Raw genomic sequence first — 20,427 nt, forward strand, 5'->3', positions numbered from 1 at the left:
TCCTAGCAACGATGTAAAGTTAGATCACTCGAGTGGCACTTAGATGACCAATATGCAAACAAGTTTACCCCTCTTGATAGTACGGCCATCTATCCTAAACCCAGTCATTAACTTCTCTACACACCTATGACCGGTGAAATGAAATGCCCTAGGTTATACCTTTGCCTTGCGCATTCCATTCCATCTCCTCCAATGTCGATGCAACACATGCACCAACACAATCAACAATGATATGATCCACTTCATATCATCACATGATCATATTGGTTCATCGATCTTGACTTCACTTGCTTTTCACCATTGCCTTCGTCCATCGGCGCCAAGTCTTGCTTAAGCTTCACCGCCACGTGGTCCATCGCTCCAAAGCATCCAACTTGCCCTTCATGCATGCAACCGGTCCATCAAGCCAAGTCTTGTCTTGATCTTCTCCACCTTGATCACATGACTCAATGTCATATCTCATGTGCAATGAGCTTCTTCATCATCACATGTGTGAGCTTTGCAATATCTCCAAGCCATTTTTACCTTCATGGCATATGTTGCTCACACATATGTACCTATGGACTAATCACTTGTATATCTCACATAAACACAATTAGTCTACCTAGGTTGTCACTCAATTACCAAAACCACATAAGGACCTTTCAGTGGCCTGCCTAGGTTCTACCATGTGCCCAACAATCAAATCATAAAAGTAATTCAAGATCATCACTGCTGCACAAATTGACTACATAATTATTCGATGATGTCTACATAATTATTCAGCATGACAATCAAATATAATAAATTATTGTTTACACATCAGCAGCAACCTGCTGACAGTTTCACCACATCAAACCAGCACACGAGTACACACATTAAACCACAAATGTTCACTGCATCAAGCCAACAGAGTTGACGACTGAGAGTTACCATAAGAGCTGAAGTGCATGATATCCTCACGTAGCTTATTGTACTTCTCTTGTTGTTGTATCTTGAACTCCTCAAACTCCCTTTCAGTCTTTTCTGTCTTCCTCTTTAGTTCATCCATTTGTTCGACGAGGTTAGTAAAACTTTCCTGTTCAGCAATAAGTTGTTCCTGAAGCATTCTCTCCGCCGATATCTCTGTTCTGGCGAAGCTTGTCGGGATACCAGCATTCTTCAAAAAAAGGGTGTTGCCGCTGACCTAGGAGTGGACCTGGCCATGGGAGAGGCAAAGGACCGTGGGAACAACAGCAACACTTGTCATTGGTTCGTGCCCATTAGAAACAGGTCCTGCTCGCTTCCTATGAAATTCAAGCAGTAAACATTAAGTTACAGATAGTGGAAGAGGATTTTAATTGAAAACACAAGAGATTAGTTCAGAACAAGTAACGCAGGTTTAATATTGATATGGATTACGGGGTTGTTTGGATCTTGGCCACATATAGCCACGTTGTGACGAGTTGTGGCGGTGGTGGGGTTTTCATCCGCCACACTTTTGTGGCTCATTCTCTACTGAGTAAAGCTGTGGCAGCCTCATTTAAGTCAGCAACCAAACAGCTGCTCCGGTTCCCATGGCGAGCCATAGTTTGTGGCATGGCGGTCGGTGGCCCTCAACCAAACACCCTCTACATAAGCACAACGCACACGTACTGATATGGATTACATACTGTGAAATTCAAGCAGTAAACAAATAGGTTACAGATATGGATTACATAAGCACAATGCATAGGCATTGCAACTTCAAAATTAAATGATGATGCCAAATTCAGGGCCCCTTTGGTTCATAGGATTTCTAAAGAAAAAATATAGGAATCAGTAATCCTATGGAATCAGCACCGTAGAGGCCTTGGGTTCACAGGAAGAAATGGGGGAAGGAAAACCATAGGAAAGTTTCATATCCTTCAACTTTCATAGGAAAAACAAAGGAAAAACACCCAGTGAACTCTCATTGTATTGGTTTCCTATGTTTTTCCTATACAAAACCAAACACCCCTTCTAATAAAATTCCTCTGTTTTTTATTCCTCTATTTTTCACATGCATTCCAATCATATTCCTGTATTTTTCCTGTTCCTACGTTTTTTCGATCCTGCATTTCAAAGGGGGCCTTAGGCTCCTGTCACTATTGCTTCTATTAACAGTGTACATGAGTTTCTGTTTATACAAAGGCTAGAGTAACAATAAAACACAACCATCACTTATAAATGATTGCAGTTGTATAGCATAGGAGCGAGATCATGTATCCTGGTGGCACTTCACTTTTGTACGGTTTTGCTTGTTCTTCTCAGATCCATGAGTTAACTCTCTAGGTCGTGTTGACTTCACTCTCTTGGACTGCCTTCCTCTAGGACTAATATCAGCGCTGCCTTTTGTCCTGCTAGCGAAGCCTCCTCTGTGGCTTCTTCGAACCGGACGCTGAAGTTGGAGAAACAAATTTAAGCATGAAGCATGTACAAATTGTATTGCTATCCAGATAGCAAAGGATTGCATTGCTATCTGCACCCCCTACCTAATGAGGACATCACTTCTTCATCATATACAAGCCAAGGAGAGGAGGAGGACTAGCATGGGCGTCCAATTCATCTTTCTCATGGTGGAGGCCCAGTCCAACTGAAGTTGGAGCCCATCTCGGGTTTCAGGACCAGTCTACCTTAAACTGGTCACACAGGACGCATTCGAACTCCGTTTTCGATGATCCACATATGGTTGGAAAGCTAATTTGATAAGAAAGCCAATACAAGTGGTCTCACATCAAAATACCTTTGGAATCAATGGGAATCGTCGAAACAAGTCAGCATCTAGAATCTTCCAGGGTGCTACGACACCGTCTTTTGGTCCGTGGGACCATGTATCGTGTTTGGGCCCATTAGGGGGCGCGTCTAGGGGGTGACGCCCAAGACTCTATAAATAGCAGTCGTCAATCTCCTTAGGGTTTGGGTTTTGTTTAGTTCTTGATTTCCTCATGAAACAGATATCGTTTTGCTGCAACTGTGCCACCAAGGCTGCTTGCTGTGAACCAGGGCCCTAGTTCTTGATCTTATTCGCCTGTGGCGATTAGTTCTTTCGAATAAAGACTTGAGCTCATTTTTGTTATCATAAGCCTCATATTTATTTGCAATTTTAGATTACGTTCATCCCGTTCTTGCTTGTGTTTTCGATTCGCTTGCAGGAAAGCCTTCTCGGCGAGGTCAATCGCGTTCGCATGGTTGATAACCAACGGAGCAGTGGTGTAATGGTTGCAGGGGTCCGAATCAGTCTTGGTTCGAAGCCTAGATCATGAACATCAAGTCTCCACCAATCGACGCTATCATACCTTTCGGAAGATTGAGCCTAGTCTACATCAAGTGGTATCAGAGACCTTGTTACTCGTTAGGTATAACTTTGTTTTTCCCTTTAGATTGTTACTGTTTTTGCATTACCTATAGTCCACAAAAAGCCAAAAAAAATACACCGCCACATATTTCCTATCCTATAGCCTTGTTGTGCCATGCAATTTTGTCTCTGCGTCACGTGGTTGAGTTTGTGCCCTAGGTTAAGCTCTGGTTGCTGGTTTTAGATCGTTTTTAGTTCAGTTTGTGTTTTCCCTTTGTTTTTTATCATAATCCGTGAACACCTTCAAGTCTTGTTGTGTTTCCTTTATATCCATCAAACACTAGTCCACGCCATCTAATTTGATATACTTGTCTTCACTGTTTCCATCAAATCCTTGCTGCCGTGACCAATTTTGCACGCATTGTTCCTATTTTGTCCTCTAATTCAGAGTCAGTTCATAAAACTTGTCTTGTTTTCGCATATGAACTCGGATTTCGACGTTCCATATATCAAAATTGATCAAAAAAAGTTTTTGGATCCGTCCATCCCTACTTTTTCAGGGTCGGAGATTTTTATTTTGGTCAAAAACTGGTCACAAGATCCTCTTTTCGTGGTCACAAGCTTTTTGTCGATTTTGAGCACGTCTTCTGAAATTTCCACAGGCCACGCCTTTCACTTGTTTAAGCTCATATTTTCTGTGGTTACTTCTTTTGTGCTCCTAAGTGAAGAAAAAATATCAAAAAAATAAAAATAAAAAGTCAAAGAATCCCAAAAAACAACGACAGCCCAAAAATAGAGAAAAAAGAGAGGGGCAAAAGTGGAACAATATCTAGAGGAGCACATAGAGAGCGCCATTTGAGCTGTGTTTGCATATGCTGATTTCTGCCTTGTTCCTAATCATATTTCTGCTGTTCACATCACTTGATACATCTGGTACTTAGAACGTGAGTAGGCCAGCAACTAAGACAAGTACTTAGGATACTTATTCAGCTTTACTATTCAGTTGTGAATTTTGCTATTCCTTGCTACTATATTGTGTCTGTTCAAGCTCCACTTTCTTCTAACCAAGTACAGGTTCGTCTTGCAACTGTTATACTCAAGCTACAACGGTATCACAGTCACCGACCGATTGTACCACATGTTGCTTTGGTAAGAACACTTGTAAGATCGTGATAAGACGCTTGAGAGTTAAGTGCCTTGTTTTTCCTTGTCCATAACCTAAGTAGTTAGTAGGGATAATACTATTTGTGTTGTCTTCTTCTTTCTACTAACCATGTCAGGAAAAGTGGAAGGCAGTGGCAAAGGAAATGGAGACACACCTACAGATTTCAATGACTGTGTTTCTAAGAATGAGCTTCGTGTCGTTCTTGATGACAAGGTCAATGAGATCCTTCAACAAATCATCAACTTGGCCAAGAGGATTGAAGATGTTGAACAACGACATCCTGGACCATGTCCTAAAGATGATGATGATGATCTCTCTGAGGAGGAGGATGGCAACGCGGAGGCTGAAGCCGAAGCTCAACGGCGTGCTGAGGATGCACATAACCGTAATCGGTTGAACTTTAACCGACGCGGTATGGGAGGTAATAACCAAGGTAATAATAATCCTTTCTCTAAAACCAAGTTTAAGATACCTCCTTTTTCTGGTTCTGCTGATCCTGAAGCGTATTTAGATTGGGAGATGGATGTAGATAAAAAATTTAGCTCCCATCAAGTCCCTAAAGAATATAGAGTTAGACTTGCTACTAGTGAGTTTACTAGTTTTGCTCTTTTCTGGTGGAATGATATTTGCAATAATGTTAATGCTAATGCTAATGCTCAAATACCTCAAACCTGGACTGTACTTAAACGACGAATGAAATCGAGATTTGTTCCTCCATACTATCAGCGTGATCTATGATTAAAACTGTAATGTTTAAATCAAGGTAGTAAGACTGCTGAGGAATATTATCAGGAGCTTTTAATTGGTCTAGCACGTAGTAACATACAAGAGGATGAAATGGATAAGTGTTCTAGATTTTTTGGAGGTTTGCATCATGAAATATATGATGTTCTTGACTATAAAGAATGGACTAGATTTTTCCAATTATATCATTATGCTCTTAAAGCTGAAAGGGAAGTATAGGGATGACAACGTAGGCGTTCCACGACTCCGTCCACTCCTTCACGTCCAACCGAGGTGAGTAAATTTTCTGATGTGTAGACACCACCAGCGCCTGTTTCTATCACACCTTCTTCCAGTGGATCTGCTACACCTTCCTCTAGCAGCTCTTCTAAAATTATTTGCCACCGCTGCAAGGGCATGTGACATATTGCTAAAGAATGCCCTAGCAAACATGCATATATTGCTACTAATGATGGTGGGTATGCTAGTGCTAGTGATGAAGAGAATGAATTTACACTTGCAACTGATCTTTATGCAAATAAATTTGCGGATAGTGCTGAAGATCCTGATGAGGTAATTGATAGTGTGACATGCACTGTAAACTACAAATCCATCCTTGTTCAGTGTGTTTTGAGTACACAAGTTGAGCCAGTAGACAAGCTACAACACCACAATTTGTTTCAAATGTTCCTCATTGTCAATAATTTCTGTGTTCGTGCTATAATTGATGGAGGGAGCAACAATAACTTGGTAAATTTTGAGCTTGTCAAGACCCTTGGTTTATCTACACATGCTCTTCCACATTCATACCATGTTCAGTGGCTCAGCAATAGTGGTAAGGTAAAGGTAACACAATCTGCTCGTGTGCATTTTTCTATCGGATCATACCATGATTATGCTGATTTTGATGTCGTGCCTATGCAAGCTTGTTCACTTTTGTTAGGCAGCCCTTGGCAATATGATAATAATGTTTCTACATCATGGTAGGCAAAATAGATATACTTTTATATTTAAGGGAAAGACCATTGCTTTACTTCCTTTAACTCCTGCTGAAATTGTGCAATATGAAAAGGAACTTGCTGAAAAGAAAAAGAAAGGCCATGATAAAGACTTTAGCAACCCAACAAATGAACCATCAAGTAACATGAAAGAAGTTTTATTTGCTCTTAAATATGTTCTTGTTGATCATGATGAACCTTGTTATGCTTTAACTTGTACATCGCCTATATGTCCACTTGGTCCTGCTTCTAGTGCTATGCCTCTTGTTGGTACTAACCTTTTGCAGGAGGAGGATGAATTTCCAGCAGGGAAGCCACTATGGCAGCCGCCTTTGCGAAGGATTGGGCGCCAAGATGAACGTCTTCTTCCAGAGCCATCGTTGCTGTCATCCAATGGAGGAGACGATCTACTTCAGTCGAGGACGACTTCAATTCAAGAAAGGGAGGATGATGAGGACATCACTTCTTCATCACATACAAGCCAAGGAGAGGAGGAGGACCAGCATGGGCGTCCAATTCATCTTTCTCATGGTGGAGGCCCAGTCCAACTGAAGTTGGAGCCCATCTCGGGTTCTAGGATCAGTCTGCCTTAAACTGGTCACCCAGGACGCATCCGAACTCCGTTTTCGATGATCTACATATGGTTGGATAGCTAATTTGATAAGGAAGCCAATCCAAGTGGTCTCACATCAAAATACCTTCGAAATCAACGGGAATCGTCGAAACAAGTTAGTATCCAGAATCTGTCAGGGTGCTACGACACCATCTTTTGGTCCGTGGGACCGTGTATCGTGTTTGGGCCGATTAGGGAGCGCGTCCAGGGGTGACACCCAAGACTCTATAAATAGCAGTCATTGCTCTCCTTAGGGTTTGTATTTTGTTTAGTTCTTGATTTCCTCGTGAAACAGATATCATTTTGCTGCAACTGTGCCGCCAAGGCTGCTTGCTGTGAATCAGGGCCCCAGTTCTTGATCTTATTCGCATGTGACGATTAGTCCTTTTGAATAAAGACTTGAACTCCTTTTCGTTATCATAAGCCTCATATTTATTTGCAATTTCAGATTGCGTTCATCCCGTTCTTGCTTGTGTTCTCGATTCGCTTGCAGGAAAGCCTTCTCGGCGAGGTCAATCGCGTTCGCATGGTTGATAACCAATGGAGCAGTGGTGTAACGGTTGCGGGGGTCCGAATCAGTCTTGGTTCGAAGCCTAGATCATGAACATCGAGTCTCCACCAATCGACGCTATCATACCTTTCGGAAGATTGGGCCAGTCTACATCACTACCCCCGGCCCCTCCCACCCGAAATCAATACAAGGTAGAACAAGCACATCAACTGCAAGTCTGCAAGGGCCATTGGCTCGTCTTGTAAATCTGAATATATTTCATCTGTATCACCAAATCCCTCAACAACCACCCCTAGTTCTTTCATCTTCCTATGATTCTTTGTGACTTGTGCCTCCCGCTGTGGGTGGTATAACCCCAAGTACCCACGACAATAGACATGGGCTGCACCACCAGGGGATGTCTAGACCATAAGATCAAGGCCTACGGTGCTCGGCTTTGGTCGAAGTGCACCGCAAGGCAATCAGAAGACATCTTGACGATGAAGGAAGATCTGTTCGGATATGATAGATATTATATTCCTTGTAAATACTTATCATATAGCTGAATAGATCTAGATCTAAATTGACCTGTAACCCTACCCTCTAGACTATATAAGACGGGTAGGGATCCTCCTCGAATGCATCTCATATTCAATACAATCCACCGAAGACATAAGACGTAGGGTATTACGTCGATCAGACGGCGTGAACCTGTCTAAATCGCTTGTCTCTGCGCTTGTGTCTCCATCCGGCTCTTATTACGCGCACCTCCACCGATTCATCTACTACCGTAGACATACTCCTTGGTAGACTGCCGACCAGATTTCGTCGATCGTGGCACTCCAGATAGGGGGTGCTATTATCACACTACCGGGATTATCTTGGGACAGATGAATCTCCAAAGGGGTTGACCCGACAGCATCAGTCCGACATGCACCACGAACTCGCTGAGAAATCTGAATCTCATTTGGGCATGATAAAGCATCGGGCACCACTTCCACGTCCTCAATAAAGGAGGGTTAAAGGGAGGTGAGTTGTGAAAACCCGTGAGGGGTGACATCCCTTGACACCTTCCACACAAACAAATATAAGGATTTGACCTCACTATCCATAACCAATGAGACATAGTCCTCCCAGTCGTCCTCACAAGCAATTGAGAACCACCACTTGATTCGTGGTCCCTTCGATCCGACATCAAGTACACCCTCTATTACTACGTCATCCTCATTTCCAAATAAAACAAAAAATGTTTCCAAATATAATATATCTAATTGATATTATTGTCGATAATTATCAGAGTCTACCAAATAAAACAAAAAATATTTCTGATTATTTTGAGAATTTTCGAGATATATCTTTTCTTTCGTAGTGCATCTCATGAGGATTAACTTGGATGCTCCTTTGGAGCCTTTAATCAATAATTGTAAAATGCAAAAATTGGGGGTTACTTTGCATTCTCTTTAACAATGGCAAAAGTGGTTAATTATATAGAAATCTAGGATGTCGTTGTAAAGTTACATTTCAAATGGCATAGTGGATAATTTAGGTATAATTATAGGTTACTTTATGTATTTTTTAGAATTCCATATATGGTTGTTATTTATAAAATAAAGTACATCTAATTACTATTGTTGGTGATGATTATTAAAGTCTTTCTACCTGATACATTGTTAGATGTTAGGTGTTTCTGATTACTATATAAATCTCTATAATTTATCTTTTTTTTTTCTAGCGTGTCTGGTGAGAATGAACAGAGGTACATTTAGAGCTTTTAGTCGGTTATAGTAAGACTTTTTTTTATTCTTTGAGATGCCATAATAAACAAATTTCCAGCATGCATATATGTTATCATCATATCACACCCAGCGATGTCCAAGCCCCGATCGATCTGGAAAAGCATGTCTATTGTAAATACATTTTTGCTAGTTTGAACACGTTCTTGAGACACTTTTCCAGTTAAGACATGTATACACTGGCCACTCCATTGCTCCACGGCAAGAATTTAATAGGATATGGTTTTAGTCTACCCTACCCTATAATACACCAGTTAGAATAAATCTATAGCTACACAACAAATACCTGCTCTACATTCATGACCTATGCTACATCCATACTCATGAATGCACCTAAAAAATATAACACTATTAAAACAGATGCACCAGATTATCTCTTAGTCATTCTCTCTCATTACTCGTCCAAATCCGACGGCTCGTGTTTTGTGCGTCTGTCCTCCGTCGCCCTCTCGCGGACCTCCTACGCGCATGCGCATGCGCCTGCGGAAAAAATACGTAGGCCACTCCAGGTCACCAGGTCTCCGTGTCAGGTCACCGCAATCCAAAGGCCGCACCTTTCGCCTCCGGCGCTAGGGTTTCGCCTGCCTCCCAATTCGATCCGCGATTGCACCAGGACCAGGTACGCCCCCACGATTCCACCCTCGGCACCCAGATTCGGGCTCTGGTTCCCCTAAATCTGTGTGTTTTTGTGGTGTCCAGGTGATCTCTTCCCCTTTGGTCTGCTATGACGTGGGAGATGCCGCTGAAGTCTAAGAGGGGTGGCGCTGCCACCGCGAGGAAGGCACCGGGGGCGAGGGGCTGGATGGGGAGGGCGCAGGCTGCTGCGGAGGAGGCGCCGGCTGTGGAGGAGATGAAGGAGGCGCCTGCTGCGGAGGTGAAGGTCGCCGAGGAGGCCCCGAAGGTGGTGGAGGAGCCAAAGCGGCAGCCCTCGCCTCTGCTGCCACAACAGCTGGTGGTGGAGGAGAAAGGCTCCGATGCCGCGGCCAACGGTGCCAACCGGGGCGAAGGTATTGTTTCTGCTCCTATTTCGTGCATAGGTCGTGGACTTCTGCTGTGATCTGTCCTGCGGCCTTAGAGATTTAGATTATAGATTATTAGTTGTAGCATGGCGGTTGTATTATGCAATAATCCCTATTATACTTGGTGGAACATGAACATATATTTTGGCCATTCTATTGATGACAAGCCCAGGATATTTATTTTGATGCCTGTGGCCATTTGGCATTCTGTTTTGACAATGACTACTATAGGTTTTACTTAGTTTGAAATAGAACAAAGAAGATTATGTGTTTGTTGTAATTATGGCTGATGGGCTCTGCTCTATATGGGTCAGATACTGTTCACTGTTTCATCTTAAAATAAGCTGATGGGGGTGTCTTATGCTCAAATTTTTAGATGACGGAGTTGCAAAAGAAACATATGAAGAAGAGGACAAAAGGCGAACGGCTGGAGTTTGAGGATGAACCAGAATATGAAGAGGAGGCTGCTGTAGACTACGATGAGAAAGATTTAGAGCAGTATGAGGAGCAATATGAGGATGGTGATGAAGAGGTGGAGTATACTGAAGATGTGGTTGAAGTGGAGATAGATATGGTGGATGAGGAACTTGATGAAGGTGGTGATGATGGAGAGGGGGAGGGATACGAAAATGCTGACGAAGAACATCATGTGGATGTGGATGATGAAGAACATAATGAAATGGTCAAAGAGCACCGCAAGCGGAAGGAGTTTGAAGTTTTTGTTGGTGGGCTGGATAAAGATGCAACAGAAAATGACCTTAGGAAGGTTTTTGGTGAAGTTGGTGAGATCACTGAAGTTCGTCTGATGATCAACCCTGTCACAAAGAAGAATAAAGGCTTTGCCTTCCTGCGATATGCAACTGTAGAGCAAGCAAGGCGTGCTGTTTCAGAGCTAAAGACCACTGGTTGGTCTTAAGATTGACTATTTTATGTTTCTGTATCCTTTTCACAAATGGCTTACATGTTTTATTTAATATATACTCCAGGTGCGGGGTAAACAATGTGGCGTTGCTCCAAGTCATGACAATGATACACTCTTTGTCTGCAATATCTGTAAAACATGGACAAAAGAACATGTATGACAATTGAGATTTGTTTTTGTGATTTTCATTTGCTTCTTCACTGAAGAAATAACTTGTTTTGGCTTTTGCAGTTGAAGGATAAACTGAAGAGTTATGGAGTTGAAAGTTTTGACGACTTACTACTGGTTGAGGATACTAACAATCCTGGGATGAATCGTGGCTATGCCTTGCTTGAGTTTTCTACTCGACCTGAGTCAATGGATGCTTTCAGGATATTGTAGAAGAGGGATGTAGTCTTTGGAGTTGATCGTAGTGCAAAGGTTTCCTTTGCTGATTCCTACCCTCAAGTCGATGACGAAATAATGGCACAGGTGACTACTTATTTTGTACAGTAATTATAACTTAAAAATCAATCATGAATTGCCCATTAACACGTGTACCCAATAGTTTCTATGTATCTACCTGATCTGTTTAAACTTTAAAGTTGTTGCATCCTGATTTATGTTATTTATGATTCAGGTCAGAACTGTATTTCTTGATGGCCTTCCTCCCTCATGGGATGAAGACCGTGTTAAGAAATATCTCAAAAAGTATGGAGCTATTGAGAAAGTCGAACTTGCTCGAAACATGCCAGCTGCCAAGAGAAAGGATTTTGGGTTTGTTACATTTGATACGCATGATAATGCTGTTGCTTGTGCTGAAGGGATAAGTGACTCTGAGATTGGTGAAGGTGATCACAAGGTCTGTTTTACAAATTGCAACTATATTTGCAGTGTCCATATAAATATATATTATGTCATTGTGCAAGTTTTTTTTTTGTAATGATTGCAATTTCCCGATTCAGGCAAAAGTAAGGGCTAGACTGTCGCGGCCACTACAGAGACCACCTAGAATGAAGCATGGATTGAGAGGAAATTTTAGAGTCGGGCATGGTGCCCCACGAGGTGGCCGTTTACCGTATGCTCGTGCTCCTCCACCTCGCAGGCCTCCGCCACGTCTTGTTCGACCTGCTGTTAGTTGCTTACCACCCCTCAGGAGCCATCCATTTTTGGAACGCGTCTCTGTAACTGGCATTTGAAAGGCCCAATCTTTGGAACGCGTCTCTGTAACTGTCTATTTTATGCTCAAATCATGCCATATATAGCTACATTTCACACTATTGCTAAAAGGTTCAATCTCGCTATGAAACTGATAAATTCTAAGTGGGACGGCAATATTTATTACTGAAAGCGAATATTCCTTGCATGTGTTACAAAAGTTCCAAAAAAAAGACCGGTAATCACCTATAATATGTTTCATCTTTCTTATTATCACAAAATAGCTATTTGATTTATGTACAATAAATTAAACAAATGCTCATCCCTAGGAAATTAAGAGGCTTCCTTGTATACAATTTCATGAAATCATGGGATGGTGTAAGATTGTCACCAATCAAGACTGTAAGCATATATTCTCTTAACTATATTTCGTACACTACATACAAAATTAATAACTTAACTTATTATATCTACCATGCACAGCTATTAAATTCACCGAGGATGGAAGTTTTGGGGGGACATTCTTAAAAGCCATACAAACGAATGTTTTGACAACTTTCCTGAAGATCTCTAAGTCATGATTAAGGACTTATACAGAATGTAACTTAAATGAATATATGAGAAAAAACTTTACTATGACTTCTTAGTTTCCCAGATTGTATACATGCTTAAAGATAATGTGTAAAAGTTAAACTATGAAAAAAAAACATTGGTTGTTTTCATGTACAAGATAAATCCGTTGCGTTAGCACGAGTATTATATAAAGCCAGACAGCCGAGCAGATACTTGAGCACCCTGCCACTCCAGAATCTGATCGCTTCCCCCTCTCGATGTTCCTCCTGCCAGCCTGACGCGTACCGTACGTAGGAGTACGTAACAATTCAAGTAGAGGTAGTCGTAATGGCTGTTTTATCCCTAGCTATTGCTACGTTCTTCGGCACTACTTTATCGGTATTTTTCAGCGATCGAACAATATTTTTTTCTCAATAAATTAGCATAAGTATCAGCATATATATACTCTGCCTCTGCATCTCCAAGAATGTACTACGTGCATATGTTTATGAACAAAGGAACTTTACAAGAATTACCGGAAGAAATGGTTCATTTCAACTCTGACGGTAATCCCCACTCATATTTATCGCCTGTATGTAGATTCTTTTAGCTTCTTCAGATTTTATCTAATTTCCTGCTTGTGTTGATTGGACCCCAGGTTTCCAATTTACAGAAGGAAGAGAAAAGCAGCACGAATGGTGCGCAAAACCTTTGAAAACAAAAGAGATGACAGTAGTAGCTGGGGGGAAAAAAGCAAAAGTGGTTGATGATCTATTAGCTCCGCTCCCCTTCACAACTTTTTTTTTCTGTCTTAATTATAGCCGCATTATTAGTTTGAATGAACTTTGGAGGATACGAGAAAGAAAAATTAAGGAAGACGATCCATGGAAACGTATCCAGCCAGTCCTTTATTCTCGCCGTCCATTTGTTCCTTTTTTTTTATTTGAGAATTAAGGAAATAGTAGTAGCTTCCAAAATATTCATACGCACGCCAAAAAAGTTTAGGAACATGATAAAGAATGAAAGATGACGCGATAAGTCTGCTGCTGCCTTCCCCTTTCCTTTTCACTTCCACAATGCCTTGCCAATCGTCTTTCCGGTCCCAGGATGAGATCTCAATCTCCTTGCCAACACCCGTTGTTGATGCACCTTTGGTCTGGTTCTGGTTCTGGTCATGGTGACCACTTGACCACAGCCACACCCTTTTCCGGTGTTTTTCCTGCACCTGGCACGGCCAGCGTGATTCCCTGTTCTCCTCCCGGTTTTGCTCGCCGCCTTCCTCTTTCAGCAGCCGTTGCTTGCTCCAGCGTTCTTCCTCCCTCTGGCTTCCATACCCTACCCTAGCGAGGTCATCAAACACCCTGTTCGTTCGCGCTGTTCTTGCCAGATTTGTTTAGTCCTTTGGTTCCTCTTTCTGGGGTTCTTGCTTGAAACGCAGACCTACCCGGCGACCTATTAATCCCTCCTTCCCCTGTCTCTTTCATGCTTCGTGCTCTTGTGACACTACTTCACCCTTGCCGCCTTGTTTTCTTTCTCCTCCTGCAAAAGCAGTTTCCTTTTTTTTCCCAGGAGTTCCTGCCTACGAAGCTTGCTCTGTTCTTTCGCCTGCCTGCTTGCCCTTACTCCTCTATCGGCTTGAACCGCTTCTTAACCGTTTCTAGATTGATTCTTGGCCCAGAACATCGTCTAGTTCAAACTTCCACATAGCTTCTGCTTGATCCCACAATTCTCTACTGACAATTCACAAGAACCTTGCCGATCACACACCTGCCGATCGACCGCCCGCCCCGATCGCGGCCAGTTCACGGTCACCACGAACCCAGACCGCCGTACAAGTCCAGAACAATCTCCCTCCGCCGTGATTCACCGAGCGCCCGCTCACCATCGCAACCCGCGGCCGTCGTCAATGGCGCGCGCCGGCCGCTCCTTGTCACAGTCCCTGCCCGTGGCGGCACTCGTGCTAGCAGTGGCGCTGTGCGCTGAGGCGAGGCGGACGTGCGCGATCGGCGTGAACTGGGGCACGCAGCTGAGCCACCAGCTGCCGGCGAGCACGGTGGTGCGGCTGCTGCAAGACAACGGCTTCGACAGAGTCAAGCTGTTCGACGCCGAGGACACCATCCTCGGCGCGCTCAAGGGGTCCGGCATCCAGGTCATGGTGGGAATCCCCAACGACCTGCTCGCCGACCTCGCCGCCGGCGGCAAGGCCGCCGACAACTGGGTCGCCAAGAACGTCTCTGGACATGTCCGCGACGGCGTCGACATAAGGTCTTTTCTAGACCATGCTTGCTGATCATATCACCGGTCCGTCCATCCAGAAAGATCATGTACCTGTCACTTCTCCATGGATCATGCGTCGTGGGATGAATGAATATATTCCATCTCCAACCTTCTTCCGTATCTATCGGGTCCTTGCTATGGAATCTTTTTGGAATGTAGTAGGAATTTTTGTTCTTGATTTTTTTTTTGCAAAGAATTTTTGTTCTTCATTCATTTAGAATTTAACTCTTTTGTGACTATTTTGTTAAAGTGGGCATTGGATTCTTGGTCGTGTAACAAGAAATTGAGAATTCAAAGCCCTGTTCGTTTGGGTTTGTTTGGCTTATAAGCCATGACTGAAAGTACTATTGACTGGTTTAGTGTGAGAGAAAAATATTGTTTGTTGACTGATAAGCCATAACTTATAAATCAAATACGTCCCAGCGAACATGCTATAAGGTGATTGTCTGATGATTTGAGTAGAAAGGTGTGGAGACCCCATATGTGAATTTATTGGCTTCACCAAACGAAAACGTGGTGCTAATCAAGGTCGCAATCACACTAGATCCTTTAATTTTAGGATTTCCCATGTTATTGTTGTGCAATTCAAATAACCCATGGATTACGATATCCTGTGGGGGACCAAAACTTAAAAATGCGAAGAAGATCGCATAAACACTGGACCCACAAATAATAATCATCTCGAGTTCAACATCATGATTTGGTGAAGCAAATTCCTGCCTGCGCCAAGATTTTCAGTGTATCATGTACTCCTACAATCATGCTTCCCTGTATGATGCGTATATCTAACCGGGGCCATGTTTAGTGCTCCCAAACTCCTGAATTTGTCACTATGTAAAAAGAAGATTTCCCGTCACATCAAACTTGCGGTACATGCATGAAGTACTAAATGTAGACGAAATCAAAAAAACTAATTGCACAGTTTGATTCTACCTTGCGAGACGAACGTTCTGAGCCTAATTAGTCAATAGTTGGATAATTATTACCAAATACAAACGAAATGCTACAGTGCGCTCTAGTGTGCACAGTAAATTCGACGGCCCCAAATTCGGCCCACTAAACGTGGCCCGTATTGCAGTGGTCCTCTACTCCTCTCACATCATTGATCTGCCTCTTTGACCTTTTTTTCCCCGTCAAGCGACAATTCTTTTGCTCTGAGAAAATTAGCATCGAATAAGAGAAATTTCATCCTTTTCAAATTTAATTACCTGACTGTTTTTACCTCTGTCTGTTTCCCTGACGGACGGACGTGGACGTGGACGTGGACAGGTACGTGGCCGTGGGCAACGAGCCGTTCCTGGAGACGTTCAACGGGACGTACCTGAACACGACGTTCCCGGCGATGCAGAACATCCAGGCGGCGCTGGTGAAGGCCGGCCTTGCCGACAAGGTGAAGGTGACGGTGCCGCTGAACGCGGACGTGTACCAGTCGCCGACGGGGAAGCCGTCGGACGGCAACTTCCGCGCGGACATCCACGGCCTGATGCTCACCATCGTGCAGTTCCTGGCGTCCACGGGCGCGCCCTTCGTGACCAACGTGTACCCGTTCATCAGCCTGTACGCGGACCCCAACTTCCCGCTCGACTACGCCTTCTTCCAGGGCTCCTCGTCGCCGGTCGTCGACGGCGGCGTCACGTACCAGAATACCTTCGACGCCAGCCACGACACGCTCGTGGCCGCGCTGCGCCGCAACGGCTTTGGGAACGTCTCCGTCGTCGTGGGCGAGGTGGGCTGGCCCACCGACGGCGACGCCAACGCCAACCTCGACTACGCGCGCCGCTTCAACCAGGGCTTCCTCACTCACATCGCCTCCGGCCAGGGCACGCCGCTGCGCCCGGGCCCCGTCGACGCCTACCTCTTCAGCCTCATCGACGAGGACCGCAAGAGCATCCAGCCGGGCAACTTCGAGCGCCACTGGGGCATCTTCTACTACGACGGCACGCCCAAGTACCCGCTCAGCCTCGCCGGCGGCAACGGCTCCACGCTCAAGCCGGCCAGGGGCGTCAAGTACCTGGACAAGAAGTGGTGCGTGCTCAAGCCGTCCGCCAACCTCGCCGACGAGAAGGTGGGCGACAGCGTCAGCTACGCGTGCGGCCTCGCCGACTGCACCAGCCTCGGCTACAAGACCTCCTGCGCTGGCCTCGACGCCAAGGGCAACGTCTCCTACGCCTACAACATCTACTACCAGACCATGGACCAGGACGACCGCGCCTGCGACTTCAACGGCCTCGCCACCACCACCTCCGTCGACCCGTCCACCGGCACATGCCGCTTCATCGTCGAGATTGATGTCGGCGCCGCCGCACCACGCTCTGCCATGGGCGTCGCGACCGGGTGGGCGGCTGCCGTGCTCGCGGCCTTCGTGCTGTCCGTATTGTTGTGAAACTGAATGAAGCTTTAATTTCCCTCGTCACATAGACCGATCGTCGTCTTCGCGCCTTTTGTCTTTAGCTCGCTTCTGGTGATGACAAGTACTAGTACTCCTACCTATTATTAGTTGTTCTTCTTAATCGCCACTGTTTCTTTTGGTTTTGGATAGATCTTTGTTTGATTTCAAAATGTATGTGTTATTGTTAACTGTTTTTTAATAAGACGCATTACACTAACATAACAACCTTGTCAATTAATATTGTGCCCACCCGGATTGAGTCTTCGACGAATCAGTGCTCATATTTTCAGTTAATTAGTCTTTCGGTGATACCAGATATATGGTTATTGATAGTGGGGTGCATGTGTTGATTTAAGTCAATTTCAAGGTCTACTGACTCATTATCTATCTCAAAGTCATTCGTGGGAGCAGGGGGTGTGCACTACTTTAAATCTTTGGTGATAGGTTGATATGACCGCTAGTTTGCAACTGACGATGATAAGTTGATATAACCACCCGGCGTAGCTGATATCAACCACCTGATATTTAAAATTAATTTATAAAAATAAAAGAACCATCAACACGTCGGAGGTCGTGCCAGTGCCAAGGTCTTGGGCTGCCACCGCCAAGTAGAGGCCGCATTGGGGGCCACCACCAGTGAGATTTTGGGCGCCGAGGGGGCCCATACACCAAGGACTGCCACCGCTACACCGAGATTCGTGGGCCGCGATGGGGACGCTGTCGATGCGGGACCCACAGGATACCCCGCAAGGAAGAGAGAAGATCTAGTTCAACTAGGATTCTTCCCATGTAATCTTAGTAGTAGAACTATTAAGTAATCCTACTAGGAAATCTCATTGTAAACCGACTAGGACTCTGGCCTCCTGACTATATAAAGGAGGGCAGGGCTCCTGAGAGAAGAGGACGACAATTGTACAACATAACACTTCATAATCAATCCAACGCAAAGGCTAACGCCGACTGGACGTAGGGTCGTTACTCGATCTACGATCGAGGGCCTGAACCAGGATAAATCGACTGTCTCTTGCGTTTACCATCGAGTTCAGCATACGTCGAAGCCCGAACATACTGCCCCGGGTACCCCCGTGGCAGGCTATCGATGGTGAAACATCGACGGCTGGCGCGCCAGGTAGGGGCTTTCGGCGACTTTGCATCTAAGAGCTCGATGGACCTCGATAACATGATCTTTCCGACGGGATCAACTTTCATCTTCGGCTCATGGATCTGCGAGGCGGACAACTACGGCAGACTTCAAAGCCATCTCCTCAAAGGTCCGGATCATCATGAAGAATTTCCTATTTCGACAACTACGACGATTCTCACCCGACAAGAAGGCAGCGATAAAAAAGGAAATCACAAAACTGATGGCGACAGGATTCATCAGAGAAATCCTTCATCCAGACTGGCTAGCTAACCCAGTCTTTGTGCAGAAGAAGAACACGGACGAGTGGCGCATGTGCGTCGACTACACAGATCTCAACAAACATTGCCCAAAAGATCCGTTCGGGCTACCACGCATTGACCAGATAGTCGACTCAACAGCGGGGTCTGCACTATTATCATTTCTCGATTGCTATTCAGGGTATCACCAGATCGCATTAAAAGAACAAGACCAGAGCAAGACGTCTTTCATTACTCCGTTCGGTGCTTACTGTTACAAAACCATGTCGTTTGGACTAAAGAACGCTGGCGCCACATATCAAAGAGCTATCCAAACTTGCCTTGGGGATCAAATCGGTGAAAATGTGGAGGCATACGTGGATGATGTAGTAGTAAAAACAAAGAACCCAAACACTCTGATTGAAGATTTAAAGCAAACCTTCGAAAACTTGAAGAGATGGAGATGGAAGTTGAACCCAAATAAATGCGTATTCGGAGTTCCCTCGGGACAACTACTCGAATTTTTGGTCAGTCAGCGCGGGATTGAAGCCAGCACCAAGCAAATTCGAGCTATAACAGAAATGGGCCCACCTAGAAGCATCAAAGATGTGCAGAAACTAACAGGATGCATGGCGGCCCTCAACTGTTTCATATCAAGACTCGGCGAAAAGGGGTTACCTTTCTTTAAACTACTAAAGAAGACAGAAAAGTTTGAGTGGACAAAAGAGGCCGACGAAGCTTTCAAGAAACTTAAAGCATACCTCACATCCTCGCCAATTCTCACACCCCCAAAGAAAGACGAAGATATGATGCTATACATTACGGCGACTACTGCTGTGGTCAGCACGACAATAGTCGTAGAAAGAGAAGAAGAAGGACGCGTGTATAAAGTACAATGACCCGTATACTACATCAGCGAAGTATTATCTGAATCAAAAATCCGATACCCGCATGTACAAAAACTACTCTACGCTTGTCGATGTTTTACCACCGATAGCCTGCCACGGGGGTACCCAGGGCAGTATGTTCGGTCTTCGGCGTATGCCGAACTCGATGGTTAACGCAAGACACAGTCGATTTATTCTGGTTCAGGCCCTCGATCGTAGATCGAGTAATAACCTTACGTCCAGTCGGCCTTAGCCTTTGCGTTGGATTGATTGTCAAAGGTTGTGTCGTACGATTGTTGTCTATGTGTGTGTGTTAGCTGTGTGTAGGTCTGTTCTGTCTTAGCTGCCGATCTAGGGACTCCTGCCCTCCTTTATATAGTCCAGGAGAGGTGGGAGTCCTAGTCGGTTACAAAGTAGAGATCCTAGTAGGATTACGTGTAACTAGTCCTAGTAGGATTACATATAGGGAATCCTAGTTGGACTAGGTCTTCTTCTCTCTTCTCCGTGGGGAACCTTATGGGTCCCGCATCGACAAGCCCCCGAGCATTTCATGATTGAGCTTCAAGGGCCGGGTTGTTTGTAGACTTGTTCCGGGTTCTTTCTTGAAGCGAGATCTTGAGATGGTCTTCTTTGTCTTTTCTTCGGCTGATGTGCACTTTTGGACAAAAGTGCACTCAGTGAGTGTAGCCCCCGAGCCTCTTACTTGTTGGGACAAGAAGCCAGAGGGTCCCTTTAGTCTTCTTGGTTGCTCCGAGTTCTTTTTTCGGTAGGTGCAATTTTTCGTAAAAATTGCACTCACTGAGTGTAG

At 44.5% G+C, this 20,427-nt stretch overlaps 1 protein-coding gene and 1 pseudogene across 1 annotated transcript; both read left to right on the forward strand.

The window, feature by feature from the left end:
* The first annotated feature begins 9,792 nt into the window (after positions 1 to 9,792).
* Positions 9,793 to 12,175, forward strand: LOC136468976 (heterogeneous nuclear ribonucleoprotein Q-like; annotated as a pseudogene).
* Positions 12,176 to 13,933: 1,758 nt separating this feature from the next.
* On the forward strand, positions 13,934 to 17,659 carry LOC136471839 (glucan endo-1,3-beta-glucosidase 6-like). Its single transcript, XM_066469586.1, has 2 exons — positions 13,934 to 14,951; positions 16,233 to 17,659. Exons 1-2 carry the CDS (start codon positions 14,593 to 14,595, stop codon positions 17,344 to 17,346), a joined length of 1,473 nt encoding a protein of 490 aa, XP_066325683.1. The 5' UTR covers positions 13,934 to 14,592; the 3' UTR covers positions 17,347 to 17,659.
* Positions 17,660 to 20,427: the final 2,768 nt, after the last annotated feature.

The sequence above is a fragment of the Miscanthus floridulus genome, chromosome 8 (genome assembly GCF_019320115.1).
Source record: "Miscanthus floridulus cultivar M001 chromosome 8, ASM1932011v1, whole genome shotgun sequence".
NCBI lineage: Eukaryota > Viridiplantae > Streptophyta > Magnoliopsida > Poales > Poaceae > Miscanthus > Miscanthus floridulus.